This window comes from Taudactylus pleione, unplaced genomic scaffold (genome assembly GCF_031769625.1).
Source record: "Taudactylus pleione unplaced genomic scaffold, aTauple2 ptg000061l, whole genome shotgun sequence".
In the NCBI taxonomy this organism is placed as follows: domain Eukaryota; kingdom Metazoa; phylum Chordata; class Amphibia; order Anura; family Myobatrachidae; genus Taudactylus; species Taudactylus pleione.
In genome coordinates this window covers 11313649-11338122 of record NW_028284463.1, presented here as the reverse complement: position 1 = coordinate 11338122, position 24474 = coordinate 11313649, and the positions used below count along the sequence as shown (strand labels likewise).

The following is a 24474-nucleotide window of genomic DNA, read 5'->3' as shown; positions in this document are numbered from 1 at the left end:
TTTGTTGTAAAACTTGTGTCCTTAGCAAAAGCTGATTTTTTTTTTTTAATTAGTATGCTAAAAGTAATATTAATTACACAGCAATGCCCAGACGTGAGAAACTGATTTAAAGCAAGGTGCTTACATATAACCTCCCCCTACAAGCACATTTCTTACTCCGTACAGCACCACTTACACATTTTTTTTTTAATAACAGGCAATTGACCAGTCATTGGAAAACCCCAGATTAAAGTTTGGAAATCCCAGTCTTTGGCTAAAATGTGAGATGCATGCCTGTTATAGTACCCGTAAAGCAGGGGTGGGGAACCTTTTTTTTGCCGAGGGCCATTTTGATATATATAACATTATTCACGGGCTCGGTGCAGGCCACGCCCCCTCAGTGTGACATCACACGGGGCGGGTCACAATCGACGGTGATTAAGGCAATGCCCGTAGCATCCTGAGGATGTTCCGGGGAGCTGTAAGCCCTAAGGACGCTCCAGGTGGCACTGTTGTATTGATTCTGGCTGCAGGGTGCCACTCTAGGCACCTTGCTAGCCAGATGAGGCTAGCAGAAAAAAAAGCTCAGCGGGCCAGACCAACTGATTCCGCGGGCCTTATACGGCTCCTGGGCCTGAGCTTCCCCATCCCTGCCATAAAGCATGACAGCTGGAAATGACGAAACTACAGATGTGTCCTCAGTCTGTTGCTATAGTAGCAGCAAATAGTCCCTCTCAGTACGCCAGGACCTGGGCGACTTGGCCGCGCCAAGCGTCTTTGTCGCTCAAAATGTGCGTCTTAGTCACGTACATAGAACTGGTAGTGGCAAAACGACATTGCTAGATTCGATGTGTGACATTTGTATATCTGCGGGCGACTGCGTCTGAATCTGTGTACGAAGCGCCGGGGTGCGTTTTCTCACGCCACGTTTTTCTTTGTGCAGCATCTGCGACTTTGTACATGTTTAAAACTAATACCTGTGCGGTTAAAGTCAATCTCTAGAATACTTTGGTGTTTCGCCGCGTCTGCGATGTGAATTAGACGCACACTTTAAAGAAAAAGACGGTATGCTGTACCTGCCAGGCGCCTTATTCGCGCCGGGCGCCTCTTGTTATATGAGTGCTAGGTGTATGAGGAGGACACATCTGTATTGTCTTGTTTTTTTCCCCCAGCCACGGGTAAAGAATATATTATTGGAAATACCAGATTTATCTGGTCTTCAAATCCTCCTGCGATAAAGTATGCACGTGTGTGTGTGTATGTATGTGTGTATATATATATATATATATATATATATATATATATATATATTTATAACTTAGTCTTGGCGGCAAACGTTGCACCTTCATTTAAACGTTAATGCATAATGATCATCAAGAATCCATGACAGCAGCTACATCGCCACCTTGTGATAAAATAGGGTTACTGCACGTTAACATCTGCAGGTGCTACAAAATCACAATATTTTAGACCAGTGTCCACATACCAATGTTTCGCATTGTTTACATTAATTTTAGAATATTTCCTCAATTATTGTTTTGACCACACACAGGGCCTGATTAGTCAGAGATGGGCACTAATGCGTTCGCAGCTGCGATTTCGTACGGATCGCAGCTGCAAAAATATGCTAAAGTTCTAAAGGTTTGGAATATGTACTTCTGTTATAGTTCACTGTAACCTATCTACTTGTATACTGAAGATTTAAGATGACATAACAATTCAGTTTGAAAATATTCACTTCCACATAGCCGACTAACTCTAAAATGGGATTTTCTAAAAACATTACCCTGCCTCTCCCCTATAGTGAATGGTTATCATGGTTTTCCCAAGTTTATCATTAACCCAGAAAGGAGACAAAAATCAAGAGGGGATCTACTGCAAGGACAGAGATCTGGTATGCCTCATTGTGCCTCCGGTCTGTGCCTCCCTACAGCACAGGAAAACACAGATTGAATATTAATGGGAAGATTTATAAACCTTCTATAGTGGACAGATGAAAGTGTTGGTCCATTGCAACCAATCAGCTTCCAGCTCTCATTTTATAGACTGAACTAGAGGAATGATAGCTAGGAGCTGATTGGTTGTTTCGGCACTTGTCCTCTTCAGAGGGTTTGATAAATATCTCCACTTCCAAATAAAAGTCCCTTTTGTCCAGCTGCAGCCCTGGAATAATGACAACCTGGTGCAGCAAAAACACCAAGGAGATCTATCTTAAGGGAAGTTTCAGCCCTTTAGGACGGATTGTTGGCACCTCGATACCTGCTGGCCCACACGCCATTTTACTGTGTTACCCAGCTAGGGGGCATATTTACTAAAGGTTTATAAAAGTGGAGCTGTTGCCCATAGCAACCAATCAGATTCTAGATATTATGTTCTAGGAGGTGCTTGATAAATGATAAGAACAATCTGACTGGTTGCTTTGGTGAACAGCTCCATGTCTATAAACCCACACTTTAGTAAATACACCCCTAAAACTGTCAGCAAACCACTTGACAAATTATTGCATCATGTCTGTACCGCAGCGCGCTCCCAAATTGGCAGTAATTCACCAAATGATGATGCCATGTTGGCCCGCATTTGGCATGTAGCTATGATGTAACGTATAACCAAACTACTCTGCGACAGAGGGGCTGATTCTCTATAGATCACAATACTGCGCACGCACACAGTTCAACTGCGACAGCAAGCCAAACCGCTGCGATTTCAATGCAAACTCAGCACCACACAAGGACGCCCACTTTACCATACACACATCCGTAATACTTGGCAGAATAGTGACACCATCCAGCGGCCTATTGCAATTGGCCCTACATCTTGTACCCTCTTGCGGCAGAAATGCATTCAGGCTTTTAGCCCCAAATTGCTGCTGAACGTATCATGTATCTTGGGCACCACAAAGAGTAATTCAGGCTTACCTTGGTGCCCTGGAATGGTACAGATGCCCAATAAAAAAAACATTATTCAATGGTAGAATGGAAGGTTTACCTCCAGCTCCAAGTTCCTGGGACAGGACAAAATGGCTGACTAAACCCACAAAGGATATGATGTTGAAGATGTAGAGCACCCAAAATTCAGAGGCCAATGAAGGGAGACTGCTTTTGTGCCCAGGAGGCACGGTTGGCAGACAGGCAGAAGTGCCAGCTGCTGTGGATTTGGTATCCGCCCATCTTCTTAGACTGGGACTGTAGTGGCTGGTTTCAGGACTGATCGTTACCCCTAAGTTTGTTCTGTGGTAGGAAGGTACTTTACCTGTGACATCCCTGCTGATCGTCGCTATTTCAGGCCCAAAATGGCAGCCTATGGGACTACAGGGCGGACCTGCAGTTTTACCCAGCACTTTGCACTATGGGGTACCACTTAAGTGGAGAAGCTTAGGGGTGTAGGGTTCCTGAGAGCTGTCCTATTTACACAGAACGTACCCGCAGTAAGAATGTGCAGGCTATGCAGTTACGCCCTCCCCTGAAATGCATCCGGCGAGAGATCAGGAACCAGTGTGCCCATCCTCTGGTACAACGGTCTGCATGCCAGACAAGCTGCTGGGGTAACAGACGAGCACACGCCAATGCCCAAAGACAACTCATGTTGGCCACTATATTACACATGCATTATCTCCTATGATCTCCGGTGGAAACCTCTAGGGCAGGGATGGGGAACCTCAGGCGTGGGGGCCTTTTAAGGCCCACGGAGTCATTTGGTCTGGCCCTCTGCGCTTTTCTCTGCTAGCCTCACCTGGCCAGCAGGGTACCTATAATGGCACCCTGCATCCAGAATCTATGCAGCAGTGCCGCCAAGAGCGTCCTTAGGACGCTTCAGGTGGTCACACCGCTGCCCTTATAGCTCCCCGGAGCATCTGCAGGATTGCTGTAGTCACCGGCAATTGTGGCTCTGCCCTGTGTGACGTCACATGGAGAGGGCGTGACCTGCATCGGGCCCGCAAATAATGTTATATATATATCAAAATGGCCCTCAGCATAAAAAAGGTTCCCCACCCCTGCTCTAGGGCATGCCCGCTGGATCCTTGCGCTATCACTGCCCAGTTTGGTTAATAAAAGCTGCCATTTTGAAAAAGCGCCTATGGCTTCATTCTACTGCTAGCACAATACACTGAATCAGTGAGAGCCCGGGAGCAAGTTCTAGTTGCAGTTTATAGTGTACAGCAGCCACACTCATGAGACTAAGGCAGTGGTGGAACTAGCAAGGGGTGGGCCCAGGTGCAACAATATGCTTCCACCCACTCAACATACACGAAAGCATATCTCCAAAGCTGGCATAATGGCCACATGGGGCTTGAGAGGCGTCCCCGTGTGTGGCAGGAAGGGAGCGATTGGGGGTAACAACGGGGAGCGTCAGCTAAAAAAAGCAGGAGTCTCGACTGTTTGGGGTCGTGTCTGTGATCCTTTACGCAGGAAACAGGGCTCCCGTGTCTCAGTTACGGCAGCCAGTCTGAGAGACCACTGACTCACTCAGGGAGTTGATGTTTGCCTGATCTGAATCAGATGCTGCCTATGTGTAAGCAGTTATGGACAGCTGTGAATATCTATTGTTCTCCAAGATGTAATATTCTCTAATGGACAACAAAGACTCCAAACTTTCTGTATAACACCAACATTATATATGGGGAAGGGGAAGTTGGAGAGTTCAATTGCATAGGAGATAGGATTCAAGTTATCACTTATTTTACCCTTTCAACCAGAATATAAGGGGTGCTCCCAGGGTTATACACAGTATATGAGGGGTGTTGCCCCTTTGTAGGAGTCCTGTTCTCTTGTTTTCCCTTAAAACACCAACATTATGCAGACAGCAACTTTATTTATTGATACCGTGACTTATTAGGACGTTGCACAAGGTGGCTCTGATTGTGAATCACCTGCAATGTTCACGTTGATTGTTTTGCTGCCTGTGCGTTGAAAAAAGGAAAAAAAAACAAAACCTTAAAACTCCCAGGGTGCATGTGTAACAGGGTGTGCGCGCCGGGACGGCTGGGATTGAGCCGCACGATATCAGAAATGTATTGGAAATGTGCTGGACGTACCTAGGCGGTGGGTATTCAGAGGCGAAGAGCTGGTCCCTCGTGTATGTCAGTCAATTGGTGGCCAACATGAGTCTCACACTCTTACACCAAAGACTGCGTCATACAGTGTACATCAACATATAGGACACGGCTTTACGGTCCAGCTGAATATTGTAGCGCCTGTTGTGGTAGAGGAGGGTGGTGGTAAGACACATGAAGTGCGGCAAAGTCCTGACCGGCGCGCCAGGAGCCCTCTGAGTCTTATATGGTTTATTAAAAATGAAACGTGGATTTATTCAGCAGATTTTCAGTTTTTACAGCTGGGAATGTGCAGAGCATCACACCATATCTGGGTTCTAGATTACACCAACGCTGGACAACCCAACGTGAAGACCCCTCTGACCACCAACCTCGCGGCGGTGACACCATCTGGCACAGTCCTTCTCCCACCACCCAAGTATACAACCCATCAAATATCAAAACTGCTACAAATTGCTATAAAAATGAACTGGTGCCACCCCACGTACAATGTCATTACCACACGGATGAAACGCGCCAACACTCGGTCTGGCGCGAGACGTCTAGCACGCCAGCAGCAGGGAATGTACAAATAAAATCTAACTAAAACTTCAAGAAAGTAGCTCAGATCGATGAAAAGTTCTATTTCCTCTGAGTTTGTTTTTGTTTCGTTTCAATATTAAAATCAAGATTAATCCCAAACCTAACAAAAATTCCTATGTTCTTCTAGAACCTCACACCAAGTAGCAACCAAGGATCTGTAGAGTCCGGAGACCTTGGTGGCATTGCTTTTCGAACTTGGAACTTTAAAATATAAAGTTACTTTGTCGGTTTTGGTACAGTATGTGGCCAGCGTACATTCTACTATAAAAAGAGCGCCAAGTTTTCTAAGTGCTTCGCAACGTTAATAAATGTGAAAAAGTTGTAAAACTATCTACTGCATAACGTTGAGTGCCCGGGGACCAAATTTAGAAGTGTTGGCCTCCTACATAATTCGGTGCGATGTCTTCCCATCGCCCCATCAACAAAATCAAATAAACTTTATTCTTCGATTGTCGTGATATGGAAGACCTGAGTCGGTAGTCCCATCTTCCCAGAATCCTTTGAGCTTTTGATCAAGTCATTTCTCATACGTGACATCGGCTTGAGCCTTACATAGGCAAGGTGCTATTTCTCATCTAGTGTCTCGTTCCTCGTAGGGCCTGATGAATGCGATGGCGAATATTATTAAAGAGTAGCTTATATCCCCCCCCCACCAAACACAAATCCAAGTCTGGTCAGAAAACACTGGCCCTCAAATTATGGTTAAATAAAATAAATGGGTGGGTGGGTAAATGACACACGTCTAGGAATGTGGAAGTAATAGTCGATCACAGAACAAAAAGTGAGGGTAGAGAGAACACTCAAAAGTTTTGGTGGGATAGTAAGCACCAGAATGACCATGCCGAAAGCAAAACACTAAAAGTCGTATCCTTTATGTAAATATAAACGTTGCAGAAGGGTAAAAAAAAAAAATGAAGTGCTTGTGTAGGAGAGCTGGGACCAGCTGTGTAATCTCCAGGGCCCCAGCCACTGCGTCCATATCTTCGTGCGGATGCGGCCAGAGACTTCGGTTAAAGCTTCCTTTGAGGGGGGGCGTTTCCTTTCCCATGGACGTGTGCGCCATCTGCAGGACAGAAAGCAAACTGCTTACAGGAGGAAAATGATTTAACGGCACAGTCATACCGTCCTGTTTCATTAAGAACTGAACATAAAAAGGGGCTACCCTCACTAACAACCAATCATACCCCCCCTAGTGTATAGCAGACAGTACTACCATGGCTCGTGCTTACACACCACTTGGGCATTGCTAGAATCACCGTAATCTGTATCATTTACCGCCAGACACCTGCCCGGCGGTTGGAATCCTGACAGCGGCTGCGCGACATGGGTGAAAATCCCAATCGTCCCTAAGGTAAGTATTCACTAACCTAATTTCCTCCCCTCTCCCTCCTTAGGGGTGCCTAACCCTAATCCCCCCTCTAAGTCCCACAGGGGAGGGGGGTGCCTAACCCTAATCTCTCCCAGGGGGTGCCTAACCCTCCCCCTCCTTCCCCCTAGCCTAAGCTTAACCTCCCGGGGGTTGCCTAACCCTAATCCCCCCTCTAACTCCCCTGGGGGAGGGGGGTGCCTAACCCTAACCTCTCCCAGGGGGTGCCTAACCCTCCCCCTCCTTCCCCCTAGCCTAACTTAACCTCCCGGGGGGTACCTAACCCTCCCTCCAGCCTAACCTGCCAGGGGGGTGCCTAACCCTAACCTCCTGCCAGGTGGGTGCCTAACCCTAAGTCCCCGCCAGGAGCCCTAAACGCTTTCCAGTGAACATAGTTGTAATCGATTTGGTATGGATGATATTTTACATAAAAGTATCTGGCACTGATGCAAAGTTGAAAACCCGTCAGTCTTAGTTGCTCCGTCCTGTGTAAGAGAGAAATGCATATACTCGTCTGTATGTATGCCGGTGGCTGGGCCGGCTCTATCGGCAGGCTTCAGCCTATAGCTGTCATTATCATCCTTGGTGCAATAAGTCTGAAGAGAGGTATAATAATGTACGTGCACTATTCTGTGGAGCCCATAATTCAGTCGTTAGGCCCTCACTGACCTTAGCTTACACGTGACCGTCTCATTACACCTACTCAGCTACACGTGGAGATGTAACAGAGTAGGTCCCTGCATCGCTGGTTCACGCATTCGCTCAGCTCCGGATAACGCATGGTGCGAAAACACGCAAGGTGCTCTCGGGAAAACAGACTTGCGTTCAACTATGAATTAGTTTTTCTGGGCTTTACGGTTTTATTGCTGAAATATACAAAACATTAATGCCTGAAGTGGATATCACTAACTTTCCTCATCAATGGTTTTCTGCCTGCGGCCCCCCAAGCCTTAGCTTGCAGCCCCTCTCCTCGTACTTTGTTGTCATACTTGATACTTGTAAAACTTTTTAAAAATGTTTGCTGATTAATACAACTAGACGCCTCTCTCATTGATTAAATGTATTCATTTTACTACTGAGATGACGTGTAATGGGCCTTTCGAGAGGGCTGCCCAATGTGTCCCCAGAGGTGTGCCAGGATGACCATCACTGCTATAGAAGCTGGTTATGGCCGGCGACCCAAGCCACTTGGCTAAATTGGCCGCTGCTGGGTGGTAATTTTGGTGATGTGCAGTGTTTTAGGAAGGGATAATGAAAGCGCATTTTAGGTGGTAAAGCAAGTCCATTCAGTCAGAAGGAATAGCGGCCCTGGTGGCAAGGGAAGACCATCCGGCCACATCGGTCTCTCAGCTTACCAAGCCAATCTTTCCCTATGTTCCACTCCATAGTATTTCCCTCTGGAATAAGCACCCCTTGCTCTTCTTGGGAAATGAAAGGAGTGAAATATCGGGACTTTGGATCATTAACAGGGAGGAAAGAGCCGTCTCCCTTTGGCCTGAATGATAATCTTATTAAGTGAAAAACAGGACATTACCTGTATACGTAAGGTACCCAAGAGTCCTCTTCGATTCCAAATCAGTGTTAAAAAAAAAACAGTGAATACTGCGACCGAAATTCTGTCCCTACAATGTCCTCTATCTCCCGATTCTCAGGTGCCTCCTGTGTGTAGTTCCAACAACTTTCCTACTACTCATCAATGTTCATGTTATGGGTCTGTTGCACGACCCACACCAAGTCTTCTACCCTTATTATCTACAAGTGTGTGGAGTTCTCATTAACCTGAGAATAGGATAATTCCTAGCATTGCCATATTCTACTCTGTGACTAGAGCGGCAGTAGTATATGTGGGGAATGCGGCCAGCAGGTGGGGCTGGGGAATGCGGCCAGCAGGTGGATGGGGGGGGGGGGCTGTGGAATGCGGCCAGCAGGTGGATGGGGGGGGTTGTAGAATGCGGCCAGCAGGTGGGTGGGTGGGGGGGGGGGGGGGGTGCTGTGGAATGCGGCCGGCAGGTGGGGCTGTGGAATGCGGTTAATCGCAGGTGCTTTAGAAATGAAGGTGCAGATATAAATTGGGGAGTGATAAACTACCAACCAATCAGCTCCTAACTGCCATTTTCCATACACAGCCTGTAGCATGACAGTTAGGAGCCGATTGGTTGGTAGTTCATCACTCTCCAATTTATCACTTTCCAGAGCTTAGTACATCTCCCCTTAAATCTGTTGTGTTATCTATCAGGTAGATGGACTGTTACCCGTCTGTGCTGGCTGCAAGTGTCCGGACAGGGCTGGGTGAGGAATTGGGCTGGAATGATGGGCTGTATTTGCACGCAGACCACCCACGAGAAGATCTGCAGAGAGAGAGAGATAGGGTCATCTTTAGATGGAGAGGGGATCCCATCATCAATGAAAACCTCTTGGCAGTTTCTAATCAGCAGAACTTACTCCGTTGAATTCCGTGGTTAAACGTGCCTGGGGCTGGCCCGGTGACGACAGCGTCTTTTGAATTTCCCAGTTTGGGGGTTGGAACGTTGGTGAAGGATGAGACGTGCAGAGGAAGAGAGTGAATGGAGGACAGGAGGTCCAAGGTCCCAGGGAGCTTGCCTCCATTTGGTTTGTAAGAAGATGGCGCCACCACGATCAGTGACGGCGAGCTGGCGAGTAGTCCGGATCCCGTGCTGCCTTTTTGGACCTGTTGGGGGGGAGATGAGGCACAATTCCCATTTAATATACAATAAAAGCAGTTGTATGTCATGCATGAATGAACACTCAGTGATGGGACTGAAATGTATGCAGGACATTTATATTACAGAGGATGCCCATTTGTCCTGCAGACTTAGGGCCTGAGTCACGGCCAAGTCCATATATATGCGCATCTAGTGACCTTTAGGAAACAGCACGTGCGTTGTGGGCTGCACACGTATCTTACAGTACTTATGGGCTATTCTGAATAGTAAGTATCCCGGTTGTTTTTCTGTGACAGCTGAATGGGTATTAGACAACTGGTCCGCATGTAAGAGGAACCTGCCGTGGCCCTATCCAGAGCCATGCATACACGCACAGTGAACGCCAAATTCCATGCATCTCCTGCACCGAGGATGGGGTGGGTGCAGGGCCGGACTGGCCATCTGGCAAATGTCCGAAGGACAGGTGGCCTGGACAGGTCTGAAAGACTTGCAGAGTAGCTCCGCCCTTCCGGTGCTCTGCTCAGCTGGGGTACTGAGGGACAGGTGCGTGCCGCAAAGCCAGGCCCATGTGACTCGCGGCACATCCCCATGAGATTGAGGCCATGCCCCTTTTACATGAGCGTGCGCACAGAGGGGAATGGCGGGGCTGATCTAGTGCCCCAGTCCGTCCCTGGGTAGGTGTAAAGTGCGGTTGACAGTGATGACGGGTGCTCTTGCGGCTGGTGCAATCTCATAGATGAATACGACTGAGAAAGAGGGATGATTGTCGTATAAGAAGGTAACTCGCTGGAATTATAACGCAGAATCAGGCCCTTAGGGAAAGGATAGTTACGGTTATAGTAGATGAGTATTGTAAGCTGGTTGCGCATGTGTTACATATGCATACCTATACTATATACCTATGCTGTGCCTCTGCCAAACAGGTCACATGATGCACTTACATTAGGAGGGGGTACGGTGCTTCCTCCCGCAACAATGGAGGAAGTGAGCAGTTTGGCCACTCCAAACCCTCCGGAGTCTTGAGGTGCCATCAGGGTCAGCCTGTGAGGAGGGTGAGGGTGCTTCTTGACAGCGACCGTGATGGGATTGCGGGTGAGAGATGGGTTCAGAGGGGCTGCATTATTCCCTGAGTTACTGTGCAGCGGAACTACGAGCCTGGGCATCGGTGGCCTGTAGACTTGGGCCGTAACAGTGCTGGCATTGCTGGGGTGCTTGCTGACGAAACTTGAGGTTATTACAGACTTGTGTTTGCTGCCTGCAGAAGATGGTGGAGGGGTTAACCCCTGTGGTTTAGAAGATTTGCTTTGGGGGGTGATAGGCCGCTGTGTAGGCGAGGGCAATGGTGCTTTGGGTCCCCCGCTTAGAATAGGATGTGAGAAACTCCCCTTGCCGTATTGGCTGCCTATCTGGTAGAGCTTTACAGAGGGCTGAAGAGACGGACTTGTGATCTGGGAAGTCTTTATTGGCCCGAGTGGATGTTGTGGTGACTGCTTATGCTTGACTTCAGGCATAGGCTTCGGACTGTGAGCTGGAGCTGGTGGCTTCTTCTCCAGACCTAGCAGCGAAGGCTGCTCCACAAACACTGGTCTCGGTGGTGGTGGCTGGGAACTGGTGGCTACAGATACAGGAGGACATTGCTTCTTCTTATCCTCCACTACTGTCGTTTTCTCAGCAGCAGATGGTGATTTGGGGGCAGAGTAGTCAAAAGAGATGCCAGAGGTTCGGGTGGCCAGGGCTGTCAGGTGCTCAGACACTGCATCTAGGGAAGGGGGATTGAGGATGAGATCTCCATCCAGAGAGTTGTCCTGGGTGTAGGTAGACACCGGGGATCCTCCAGAGGAAGAGACTAAACTGTCTTTGGCTGAAGAAGGAGTGGTGACCGCAGCTCCCGAAGTCTCCATGGGGCAGGGAGATACGTTCTTATCTAGCTTGTTAGAAGACTCCTAGAGTAAAATGAAGAAAAAAAAAAAAAAAGACAGAAATTGAGGTTATATCATGGTATTTTACCAGGGCTACAGAAATATAAAGAATGTGTGTGCTATATTACCTTTGCTTTTGGAGGGGTTGGAGCTTTGTTCTTCCCCCTGTTAATAGTAAAAATAAAGTTAAAAAAAAAAAAAAAAGACACATTCACTCTGTTAAGTGGAGATACCCACTATCGCCGGGCAAGTAGGTGACCCTATGCCCACTACAGCCGGCCAGCAGGTAACACCATGCCCACTAGCGCAATCCAGCAGGTGACCATATGTCCACTAATGCCGGCCAACCGGAGACACCATATCCACTACCACCGGTCATGCACTTTTTGCTCACCACCGCAAACCAGCCGGTGACACCATGCTCGCTACCACTGGACAGTTGATGTCACTATGCTCCCTACCTCCGGCCAGCAGGTGTCACTATGCACCCTACCTCCGGCCAGCAGGTGTCACTATGCACCCTACCGCCGGCCAGAAGGTGGCACTATGCACCCTACCGCCGGCCAGAAGGTGTCACTATGCACCCTACCTCCGGCCAGCAGGTGGCACTATGCACCCTACCGCCGGCCAGACGGTGGCACTATGCACCCTACCGCCGGCCAGACGGTGGCACTATGCACCCTACCGCCGGCCAGAAGGTGTCACTATGCACCCTACCGCCGGCCAGAAGGTGGCACTATGCACCCTACCGCCGGCCAGAAGGTGGCACTATGCACCCTACCGCCGGCCAGACGGTGGCACTATGCACCCTACCGCCGGCCAGACGGTGGCACTATGCACCCTACCGCCGGCCAGACGGTGGCACTATGCACCCTACCGCCGGCCAGACGGTGGCACTATGCACCCTACCGCCGGCCAGACGGTGGCACTATGCACCCTACCGCCGGCCAGACGGTGGCACTATGCACCCTACCGCCGGCCAGACGGTGGCACTATGCACCCTACCGCCGGCCAGACGGTGGCACTATGCACCCTACCGCCGGCCAGACGGTGGCACTATGCACCCTACCGCCGGCCAGAAGGTGGCACTATGCACCCTACCGCCGGCCAGAAGGTGGCACTATGCACCCTACCGCCGGCCAGAAGGTGGCACTATGCACCCTACCGCCGGCCAGAAGGTGGCACTATGCACCCTACCGCCGGCCAGAAGGTGGCACTATGCACCCTACCGCCGGCCAGAAGGTGGCACTATGCACCCTACCGCCGGCCAGAAGGTGGCACTATGCACCCTACCGCCGGCCAGAAGGTGGCACTATGCACCCTACCGCCGGCCAGAAGGTGGCACTATGCACCCTACCGCCGGCCAGAAGGTGGCACTATGCACCCTACCGCCGGCCAGAAGGTGGCACTATGCTCGCTACCGCCGGCCAGAAGGTGGCACTATGCTCGCTACCGCCGGCCAGAAGGTGACACTATGCTTGCTACCGCCGGCCAGAAGGTGACACTATGCTCAAAACCGCCCGCCACCTGGTGACACCATGCCCACTACCGCCGGCCAGCAAGCATATATAGCTTATATATCTGTTTAGGAGAATAGTTGGACTGTAAATGCTAAAGATGATGCTCTTTTAAGAAGGACAGGATGAGGACAGAGCCAAGGACTGCATTCACCAGTATTGTGTTTGTCTGTAATGACAATTCCCACAATCACACAGTGCTGTTACCTGGGGCTGATGTAGGAAGTTACTTCTGGTAGGGAAATTGAAGTGAATGGCCCGATGCACTACTGCTCTCTTGAGGGATTTTAATTGTGTGTAATTATGTTATTTAACACTATATAGTATAATAAAACACACATCAAATGATGGAATGCATTGTGACCTGTGTCCTCACCTTTACTGGGCCCGAATACCTGTTACCCTGTGTTACTTAACCTCTCTCTGTCTGCATTGCCTCAGATACTCACCTAGCAAAACTATGACAAAATAGTGACCATTCTCCTAAAAAGGGGACAGTAATCACACTTATTTCCCCCACGTGTTTCCTGTAGATAACAGGCAGCTCAGAATGTTTGCATGAAGAATAGAACAATGAAATTCAGTGACATCCTGAACTAGTAAAGTAAAAAAAAAAATAAAAAAAAAAAAGTCTGCACTACCAGAAAGTGGCCCCCGCTCTCCAGGCCACAGATTATTAATTACTAGTGGGCTACAAGAAAATGGCCTCCACTGTCCTACTCTGTGGACAGATGAGGGAACAGTGACTGTTAATCTTATGGCCACAAGCTCAGCTAGTAAAGCACCAGCTTGTATAACATGTGACAGGTATCAGAGGTAGTGATGAAAATAATGTACATCATGGTAGCTATTACCTATACACAGTTGGGGCAGTTATGAAACCAATATTTATGAGGTAACAGACTTATCTTAAGCTGGGTACACACTGGAGCGATGTCGGGACGATTTACCGTTTCGTAACAGATCGCCTACATCGCTCAGTGCGTACACATCATTGCGCGCTTCTACGGTCGCCAGGTTTGATGTGCTGCATATCAAACCTGGCGATCTCGTTAGCAATTTTGTAGCCATGGTGCAGTGTGCACGGAAATTCTGACGACAAACAATATGTCGTACGGATTTGACGTAATCCTCCTGTCATGCCCTGGTCCTCCCCCTTCCTTCCGCCATTTCTATGCCGGACCCTGAGCAAAGCGCGTTTGAGCATCGTCGGCAGCAAAACCACCACAATGTTATGTAAGGTGGGGGCTGGTGTGGCTGGAGACCCACCCCACGTGGCTAAAATGGCCTCCAAAGCACTGAAGAGGTTAACCCTCGTGCTTCTGCGCCATTGTTTTAAATAGACACGTTCCAGCACTGGGGGATGAGACTAGTGCCAACAGTAATACACACATATATGTAATAAACTGAATTACAATATATATATTGTGGTAAAGCACTGCAGCTGGTCTGCAATGCATTAATTGGTGTATAAAGCAGAGTATACTTAATAGTCTATTACACGTAGTGTTCACTCTAGGTCCAACGGCAGGCAGGGCACCAGGACCTAGAGAACGGGTACCAAAAATGGGGGCGTGGCCAAGGAAAAAGGGGGCGTGTCTTTATGACAGGTCCCCTTTTCGTCACCCTTGGGGGGCGTGCCCGGCACTTACGGACATGCCGGGGCAGACCCCAAACGCTGTGGTCGCTGTGAATGGGTGCCGGACGCATGCGCCCGGCATCCATTCACCGGCGGTGACCGCTGCGCAGCCATTTTTCCCTCCGGCGGGAGTGAACAGAACCCGCAGGCTGTTTTAGCGTGGCGCCGCGCTGGAGGGCAGGGTGCTTTCTGCCCTTCAGAAACAGGTCAGGGCACGGCGCCCCGCTGAAACAGCCTAGCGGGAACGCTAATATGTTTAAATGTATTTATATTTAAGATGCGTTTAAATGCACTTTTTGTATAAGGAATGACCAACTTCTGTGGCTGCAGGAAATTAGATGCTAATTGTCATTCCCTAGCAGGAGGTCTGATGAATGGAAAGATGTTTTGTGGCCGGTGCACTCCCCGTGAGGCCTGGATTGTAGTTTTCTGTGGGAATTGTGGAGAGAGTGAAATGGTCCCTGAGGTTGTCTGGACTTTTGGGGAATAAACTGTTTGTTTTCCATGATTTCCTGCACATTGCAGGAGGACGATTGCTAATACTTTTGCTGGTTAACCTACATAGATATTTTGACTTTGTGTGATCAATGTATCAAAGGGTGAAAGTAAATGACCAGTTCCTGGGGGATGTGAGTTGTAATTACATTTGGGATAGATGGTCTGATTGGTATACAAAGACCAACTGTGAGAGGATTTCACCATGCTGTATTATGTGTTCTGACTATATATACACACACACAAGGCCTGCGAGCCTGGTTTGTGTATATCATTTTGAACAAGCGGTTCCAGGGCCGGTGGAAGGACCTGGTAATGGCAGCTACATGCCCGCACACTGCGCAATGGGTGGAGTCAGTGACAGGCGGTTACTGACGGTGAGAGGGAATCCCTAATACCCAAGATAAAGTGGGATCAAAACTAATCTGTGATCGCGGTGGTGAGACGAGGTCATCCGGTCACAGCTGGCTTTTGCAGTGTTTGGGGGGCTGAGCCCAGGGTGGACCTTGCTGGGTATATTATTATATGGGGGCTGGCTTGTGCAGTGTTTGGGGGGCTGAGCCCAGGGTGGACCTTGCTGGGTATATTATTATATGGGGGCTGGCTTGTGCAGTGTTTGGGGGGCTGAGCCCAGGGTGGACCTTGCTGGGTATATTATATGGGGGCTGGCTTGTGCAGTGTTTGGGGGGCTGATGCCAGGGTGGACCTTGCTTAGTATATTATTATATGGGGGCTAGCTTTTGCAGTGTTTGGGGGGCTGAGGCCAGGGTGGACCTTGCTTGGTATATTATTATATGGGGGCTAGCTTTTGCAGTGTTTTGGGGGGCTGAGGCCAGGGTGGACCTTGCTGGGTATATTATTATATGGGAGCTGGCTTGTGCAGTGTTTGAAGGGCTGATGCCAGGGTGGACCTTGCTGGGTGTATTATTATATGGGGCCTGGCTTGTGCAGTGTTTGGGGGGCTGAGGCCAGGGTGGACCTTGCTGGGTATATTATTACATGGGGGCTAGCTTTTGCAGTGTTTGAAGGGCTGATGCCAGGGTGGACCTTGCTGGGTGTATTATTATATGGGGGCTGGCTTGTGCAGTGTTTGGGGGGCTGATGCCAGGGTGGACCTTGCTTGGTATATTATTATATGGGGGCTAGCTTTTGCAGTGTTTGGGGGGCTGAGGCCAGGGTGGACCTTGCTGGGTATATTATTATTATATGGGGGCTGGCTTTTGCAGTGTTTTGGGGGCTGATGCCAGGGTGGACCTTGCTTGGTATATTATTATATGGGGGCTAGCTTTTGCAGTGTTTTGGGGGGCTGAGGCCAGGGTGGACCTTGCTGGGTATATTATTATATGGGAGCTGGCTTGTGCAGTGTTTGAAGGGCTGATGCCAGGGTGGACCTTGCTGGGTGTATTATTATATGGGGCCTGGCTTGTGCAGTGTTTGGGGGGCTGAGGCCAGGGTGGACCTTGCTGGGTATATTATTACATGGGGGCTAGCTTTTGCAGTGTTTGAAGGGCTGATGCCAGGGTGGACCTTGCTGGGTGTATTATTATATGGGGGCTGGCTTGTGCAGTGTTTGGGGGGCTGATGCCAGGGTGAACCTTGCTGGGTGTATTATTATATGAGGGCTGGCCCACTGTACAGCCCATTGTTCAAATTTCCAGGGGATCCTAATGACGGTTGTTCTAGTGTGTACAGTAGTAACGATACATCGCTAGCGGCCAAACGGTACGATATATCATTTTGCCGTTTACAAGATGGCAGTATGTGTACGCTCAATATCGCTTGTTCTGGGCTCAAGGGAAATCATCAGTGAAGTCGGAACGAACGCTGATCGCACCACGGCGTGCCGAGCTTAAGTCTCTAGGAACCAGTGAGACCACCGTGGCACAGCCAAAACTTACACGGATCCTTGTAAACTAATTGGCAAAACTGAGTGTTGCTTCAGTCCACAACATGGCAGCCTCCACAGTGTGCAGACAAAGGCTTTTCTCTTTAAGAGCAGACACTGGATATAGAACCACATGACTATGTAAAAAACGGTGGGAGGTAGGGGGTGAGGGGCATTACAAGCAATACTTACATTATGGAGCTCAGCTGTGGGTACAAACGTCTGCTCTCCTTAAAGAGAGTCCTGCAAAGGAATATGAAAAGACGTTTATAGGCATACACCTGTAAGTACGCTGATGGTGGAGAGATGAATACTACCCCGCTGAGTACACTACCCATGTTCAGGGTTACATAAGACTGCCATTTAATGTGTGCCCACTGAGGATCATTTGCAGACCGCACGAGACCTGCAATGGTTTCCCTAGCAATGGATGCTCATTTCACGCCCCCCTGGCCGAATCTGCGCCCAGCTTTTCGGACTCACCTGAAAATACGCTTGTGGAAAGAGCGAAGCATCAAGGAGACCTCTGAATTTTGTGTTAACTGACATAATAGAACACAACAGCTAAAAGTTGGCTCCTGGTAAATAGTCATTTATATCTATAGGGCAAGAAGATTTTCTATAACTTGTGACTGGAGGGGGGAGATATATATTCAAGCTTGCAGCAGATTTCTTGTTCAGTTGCATTTTTGCAGCGGTTTATGTATATTACATAGTAGTACATGTGGTAAATAGCTCTTTTATACAAAGGTAACTTGGAATTCAGAGTTAGTGGTCCTGGGAGAGGATTGTTTTTAGTAATCACTTAAGAATTTAGCAGAGTTTTACGCGCTGTATTTACTCACCGGGCCTGCATCCAGCCTCGGGGCCACAGGGGCTTCACCTCCACATCCAGAAAGGTTTTGAAATAATCCTCCAGGCTTGGCACACAACTGCCCTCTGTTTCACACAACTCCACCTTCATTCGCACCAGCTGGCATAGAAGCTGCCTGCGGAGACAGTACAAGGTGTAGAGCACGCAGATCGTGGGTGGTGCAGATTACATAAATCATTATATCCCTGATGCCTGGCACCCACTGAGACCCTCACCTGATCTAATCCCGGACACCTGGCACTCCCTTAAAACTGCTGAGTTCCTACCTAATCCCTGGCACCCACCAAGCCACTCTGTGACCTCTGGAACCCACCAAGCCCCTCCCTGGCACCCACCAAGCCAATCTGTGACCTCTGGAACCCACCAAGCCACTCCGTGACCCCTGGCACCCATCAGGCCCCACCCCAGGCACCCAGCGAGCCCTTCATTGACCTCCGGCACCTACCGAGCCCCTCTCTTACACCTGCATCCATTTAACCCTTCCCTGCCTCCCCCCCCGTGCCTCTCACTTGATCCCATCCCTGACTACTGGAATCCACCAAGCTCTTTGCTTACCCCTGGCACCCAACGAGCCGCTCCCTTACTCCTGCATCCATCTAACCCTTTCCTGACCCCCCCCCCCATCCCCTTCCCGAGCCACTCACCTAATGCCAAACCTGACTACTGGCACCCACTGAACTCCTCTCCCTGCTCCCCGGCATTTATTTAGCCCCCTCACCTGATCTCATCAGTCCACTGAAACTTCTTCCGTGGGCCAGCTGCCTTCTTGCTGGCCTTGTCCTCGTCCTCCTCCTCCTCAGAGAACATCTTCTGTTCCTTCTCCTTGTCTTCTGCCAGCATCCTGGTGGGAAACGCAGAGGAACGTGTAAATATCACATCACTGATCTTTGGGTTTCTGTAGTTTTTCCAGGTATCTCTTCCACCCAATCTCATCTCAAGCACCTATAATATCTGACCTGATCCCTGACACTCGGATGATAAATTGGCCATCAGGGGGCACTGTGCCACTGAAGTCTATGGGTGACACTGTATATAACCAAGATGGAGGAATCAGCATGGCTCTCTGGACTGTGTATCCTCTGCCTCCATCTTCTACTGAACTATCACATGGAAATAAATGTAGCGCTGTTGTCATTTGCTCCCTCCAATTACAGTAAAAACTGCTGCGGCAATACAGCCCATGCCACTTACTTGGCGTACTTTGCTTTGTTGTGGACCTTGCACTCCTCGTGGTACTTGTTGACCTGTTCTGGCATAGCCTTCGCCACGGCTGTCCGCAGCTTCTGTAACGGCTCCTGCAGTCGACCTCCCTGCAGAGAAAGGGGCGAAGGGCCGGTCAGTCCAGTGCTTCCAGACACACCCGGCTGTGCCATGTAATCCATGCTATAAATACATTCTCTAGGGCAGTGGTTCTCAAACTCGGTCCTCAGGACCCCGCACACTTCACGTCTTCCAGGTCACCCAGCAGGAGTACAGGTGTAGTCATTACTCACTGACACATTTTAAAAGATACACAGGTGATCTAATTATTTCACTTGTGATTCTGTGAGGAGACCTGGAAAACATGCAATGTTTGGAGTTTTGAGGACAGAGTTTGAGAACCTGTGCTCTAGGGTCAATGACAGCACTTAATAACTGATCTGTCACATGTTGTCCTTGTTCTGGCTTTAGGCACAACATTTGGCCATAGGCATTTCCAAACCATGCACAATGGACCATCGTCACTGTGTCTAATCATTCTGCAAACTGTCCATTTATGTCATCCACCTCCACCAGCAAGTTAGTCCCCCTCCCCTCCCTCATTCTACCGATTGTGGATGTTCTCACTGGACCTGTATATTGCTGAATTTATTGAATATCTCTGCTAAACTAAATACTGACATATGGTACTTAAGCTGGGTACACACAGTACGATCTGCACAACCAATGATATCGCTGAACGATTTCCCTTGAACGTTCTGTGGTGCAGGACAAACGATATTGGGTGCACACACTGACAAGATATCTATGATGGATATTTTCAGTGACGTCATCCTGCCACATCTCTGACCAGGCAAATCGTGATGAAATCTTCCAAGTTGGCCTGCATGTACGGACGACCAGAGATATTGTTATCGTCCATGTGGGAAAGTGCATCGTTGTTTGTTTATTGGTCGTTTGCTGCATAAAAATTAACGATATATCGTTATCGTTCATAGATATCGTACCGTGTGTACGCCCCCTTAAAGTGTGCATTGTTGTATCTTTTGTCATAAACCCCTAAGCTCTCCATGCCAATGCCTAATAAATCGTCTATGTTACCTACAGGCCACCACCACAACAATGTTAAAAGCTGTGAGCCAGGTAGCGATTACCTCCGGCTAATGTGTATATAAAAAGGGCTATAGAGCCCCAAATAAAATGTATGCACGCGTGTATCATCTCTTAGTGTGTAATAGTCTGTATAAGAGCTATTATTATTGACAATATAAATCCTATACATCTATACCCCTGTAACCTACAGATAATCTCTCCACGACCTGCAGTCCTGATCCAATGTATGTGGTCTATAAGGACTAGCCACAGTCACGGGCAAAGAGGTGCTGCAGCAGCTACACACACGTCCCAGAAACGGCTACAGGTGGTGGTGGTGAAGGAGCCTAGTGGTGGTAGCAACCACACTCCCACAAACTGGGGGTACCAGTGCTCAGATGGCACTTACGGTTAGCGAGTGTCTGGTGGCTGAGTAACCCCGCTAGGAGCGGCTCACCTGTTTCTGTAGGTAGAGGCGGGTGGCCCATTTCATCAGGGTGTCTTTGCTGCAGGGGAGAACTGAGGACAGGTGGGTGAAGACGGCGGCACGCAGCACAGAGCTGAGGTCCCGGCACAGAAGGCAAATGCTTTGAAATATAAAGTAGGGTCATTCACTTAGTGTCAGTCAGTCATGATAGATATAAGCTATGCGCAGAGGACAGACTGATCAGCGCACAATAGGAGGGCATGATCAATACAGAAGGTAGTGCACAGCGGGAGGGCATGATCAATACAGGAGGCAGCGTACAGCGGGAGAGCATGATCAATACAGGAGGTAGTGCACAGCGGGAGGGCCTGATCAATACAGGAGGCAGCGTACAGCGGGAGAGCATGATCAATATAGGAGGCAGCGCACAGCGGGAGAGCATGATCAATATAGGAGGCAGCGCACAGTGGGAGAGCATGATCAATATAGGAGGCAGCGCACAGCGGGAGAGCATGATCAATATAGGAGGCAGCGCACAGCGGGAGAGCATGATCAATATAGGAGGCAGTGCACAGCGAGAGGGCCTGATCAGTACAGAAGGTAGTGCACACCGGGAGGGCCTGATCAATACAGGAGGCAGCGCACAGTGGGAGGGTCGGATCAAAAGAGGAGGAAGTGCATAGTGTGAGGGCCTAATCAATAAAGGAGGCAGTGTACATTGGGAGCAAATCAATACAGAAGGTGCCCACTGTTGGTAGTGCACAGTGGGAGGGCCTGACCAATACAGAAGGTAGTGCACAGCGAAAGGGCCTCAACTCAATAGGAGGGCCTGATGAATAGGTAGTGCACAATAGGAGGGCCTGATGAATAGGTAGTGCACAATAGGAGGGCCTGATGAATAGGTAGTGCACAATAGGAGGGCCAGAACAATACACAAGGTAGCGCACAGCGGGAGGGCCTGATATACATAATATAGCACAGTATACAGTGAGTCAGTGGTAGAGCACAGAAAGCTGATGTTCAAGGTTGCAATACCCTATAATACTTACTCTAATAAAGCAGTGTTCACTTCCTGGGAAAATAATATATTCTTGTCACCATCAGAAATACGGACAACCTAAAACATAAGTGGTAAATTACATTTATTGTAATCAATAATAATTACAATACATTCCTTTACTTCACCAATATGCAGTAACACTCCTTTCAGATAATGAAGCACTTGTGTCACCCGCACATTACTAGCTTTAGGAAACCGTTTTAATGAAGTATTAAATGTAACGCTGAAGATAGACAGTACTGGCCCAATTTCAGATAGCAGACTATCAATTTAATTACAAACCAGGCTCCAGGCTGTACAATCTCACCCGGGGCCTCCGTGATCTCAGGCTGTACACTCTCACCCGCCCGGGGCCTTGGTGACCTCAGGCTGTACACTCTCATCCTGTGCCTCGGGGACCTCAGGCTGTACACTCTCATCCTGTGCCTCGGGGACCTCAGGCTGTACAATCTCATCCTGTGCCTCGGGGACCTCAGGCTGTACACTCTCACCCGGGGGGCCTCGGGGACCTCAGGCTGTACACTCTCACCCGGGGCCTCGGGGACCTCAGGCTGTACACTCTCACCCGGGGCCTCGGGGACCTCAGGGCTGTACACTCTCACCCGGGGCCTCGGGGACCTCAGGGCTGTACACTCTCACCCGGGGCCTCGGGGACCTCAGGGCTGTACACTCTCACCCGGGGCCTCGGGGACCTCAGGGCTGTACACTCTCACCCGGGGCCTCGGTGACCTCAGGCTGTACACTCTCACCCGGGGCCTCGGGGACCTCAGGGCTGTACACTCTCACCCGGGGCCTCGGGGACCTCAGGGCTGTACATTCTCACCCGGGGCCTCGGGGACCTCAGGGCTGTACACTCTCACCCGGGGCCTCGGGGACCTCAGGCTGTACACTCTCACCCGGGGCCTCGGTGACCTCAGGCTGTACACTCTCACCCAGGGCCTCGGTGACCTCAGGCTGTACACTCTCACCCGGGGCCTCGGTGACCTCAGGCTGTACACTCTCACCCGGGGCCTCGGTGACCTCAGGCTGTTCACTCTCACCCGGGGCCTCGGTGACCTCAGGCTGTACACTCTCACCCGGGGCCTCGGTGACCTCAGGCTGTACACTCTCACCCGGGGTCTTGGTGACCTGAGGCTGTACACTCTCATAAATATTAGTCCAAAGAGGGTTATGCATGGTCTCTCTGCCATTTTTGTGGTTCGAAAATTACCCCCAACGCCCAATCTCTTCAAGTAACAAATGAAGCACCCGCTTCTGACAAGTGATGTACTCCTACTAAGACCAACGCCCCAACAAAGCATCACTTCCATACTCCCCTATTCTACTATGCCATCTATTGATCATTGTAAAATGGGCATCGGATTCAAAATATACAGAATTAAGAAAATGCCAGTTTTACAATGTGTCAGTATAAAACTGCCTGACTTTCCTTGCCAGGTGGGTAAGGCTGTGTAAAAGGGCAACGTGATCTGCAAAAACCCGACTCTGTAAAGGGAAACTAGATTGTGACCCTTGTCAAACAGCACTGGCAAATTTGTCCAAGTAAAGACATCTAAGACTGGCGTAGAAACTGGTGAACAGATGACTGTGCAAAATAGTTATGTAACCATAGGAACTAGTCAGCTTCTCTCACTGCAGCTTAGACATCGGAGAAAACATCTGAATGGTTTCTATGGTAACAGCACCTTTGTAGCACAGTAACAGTTATAACCCACAGGTCATTGCACAGGTCCAATTCAACTAGCTGAAAACCGCTATTACCTGTGTGAGCTCCTTAATCTTCTTTTCCAGAGGAGGCGGCAGCCCCTCTGGGATAAGTTCCTGACTGAGGGTCTCCCCAACTGAGCAGCCGCCCCCTTTCCCCGCTGGAGTGTCAGGCCCTTTCTCCGGGTCCTTCTGGCTCAGCAAGTCCATCGGCTTGGCTGCAATCTCAGACACGGGGGCGGCCGGTAAGGGCTCAGGAGGCGGCTTGGCTTCCCTCGGAGGTGCAGGTGGCGGGGATGGGGGTGTCGGAGAGGCAGAAGTTCCCAATTTGTTTTTTTCAGCATCTTTCTCCCTTTGAAATTTTTCCAGCATCTCTCTTAATGGTATGGGATATTTTTTCTTCTTTTTGTCTTTTGCACCGTTCAGAGCTGTGAAACTAAACAGAACAAAAAGGTACGACGATTACTTATTAGCCGACTATGGGCCTGATTCAGCGAGGAGCGCAATATAGCGTACGCACGCATTTTCACTACTAATCCATAGCGATCGCAATGCTGCCGCAGCACTACTTAAGGATGCCCACTTCACCTACGTCCGAAATGCTTAGCAAGACTGTGAAAACATTGGTACAATTGAATACCATCGAAGCCTAATGCAGGTAAGGCAGGTCAGACCTTCCTCAGGAATTGCCTACTTCAGTGCACGCTATGAGGCCTCAGGCTGCATATGGTATCACATTGGCTAATTCGTGCACGCCCCTGCAACGCTGTTGAAATGCGCTGGCACGCCTGCGTCTCTCCTCAAGACCCCCCCCCCACCGGGACCACCTACAAACAGCACTTCCTGTCAATCACTCTGGGATGGGTCTGCATAGTCACTGCGATCGCAGTCCAGATCGCAAAGACTGGTTCACATACGCGCACTTCATACGCGTGAGCAGTACGCTACAATCGCCCGATCGCGTGCGTATAAGCAACTGCGTTCCTGGCTGAATCAGGTCC

General features: G+C 49.5%; 1 protein-coding gene across 4 annotated transcripts in view; it reads right to left on the bottom strand.

Annotated features, from left to right (window-relative positions):
- Positions 1 to 6467: 6467 nt before the first annotated feature.
- The window catches only part of UBN1 (ubinuclein 1), a 38148-nt gene continuing 20141 nt past the window's right edge, over positions 6468 to 24474 (bottom strand). For 3 of the 4 annotated variants that reach the window (XM_088464651.1, XM_088464657.1, XM_088464667.1), the window contains exons 7-19: positions 23531 to 23909; positions 21759 to 21826; positions 20740 to 20869; positions 19182 to 19300; positions 18947 to 19090; positions 18709 to 18831; positions 17962 to 18105; positions 17309 to 17359; positions 11709 to 11745; positions 10603 to 11604; positions 9420 to 9666; positions 9230 to 9325; positions 6468 to 6674 (exon numbers count right to left, since the gene is read on the bottom strand). In XM_088464651.1, the coding sequence (XP_088320777.1) occupies positions 6622 to 6674; positions 9230 to 9325; positions 9420 to 9666; positions 10603 to 11604; positions 11709 to 11745; positions 17309 to 17359; positions 17962 to 18105; positions 18709 to 18831; positions 18947 to 19090; positions 19182 to 19300; positions 20740 to 20869; positions 21759 to 21826; positions 23531 to 23909 (2593 nt within the window). In that variant the 3' untranslated portion in view covers positions 6468 to 6621. The remainder of the gene's footprint in view (positions 6675 to 9229; positions 9326 to 9419; positions 9667 to 10602; positions 11605 to 11708; positions 11746 to 17308; positions 17360 to 17961; positions 18106 to 18708; positions 18832 to 18946; positions 19091 to 19181; positions 19301 to 20739; positions 20870 to 21758; positions 21827 to 23530; positions 23910 to 24474) is intronic. The other variant, XM_088464674.1, reaches the window with a different exon arrangement.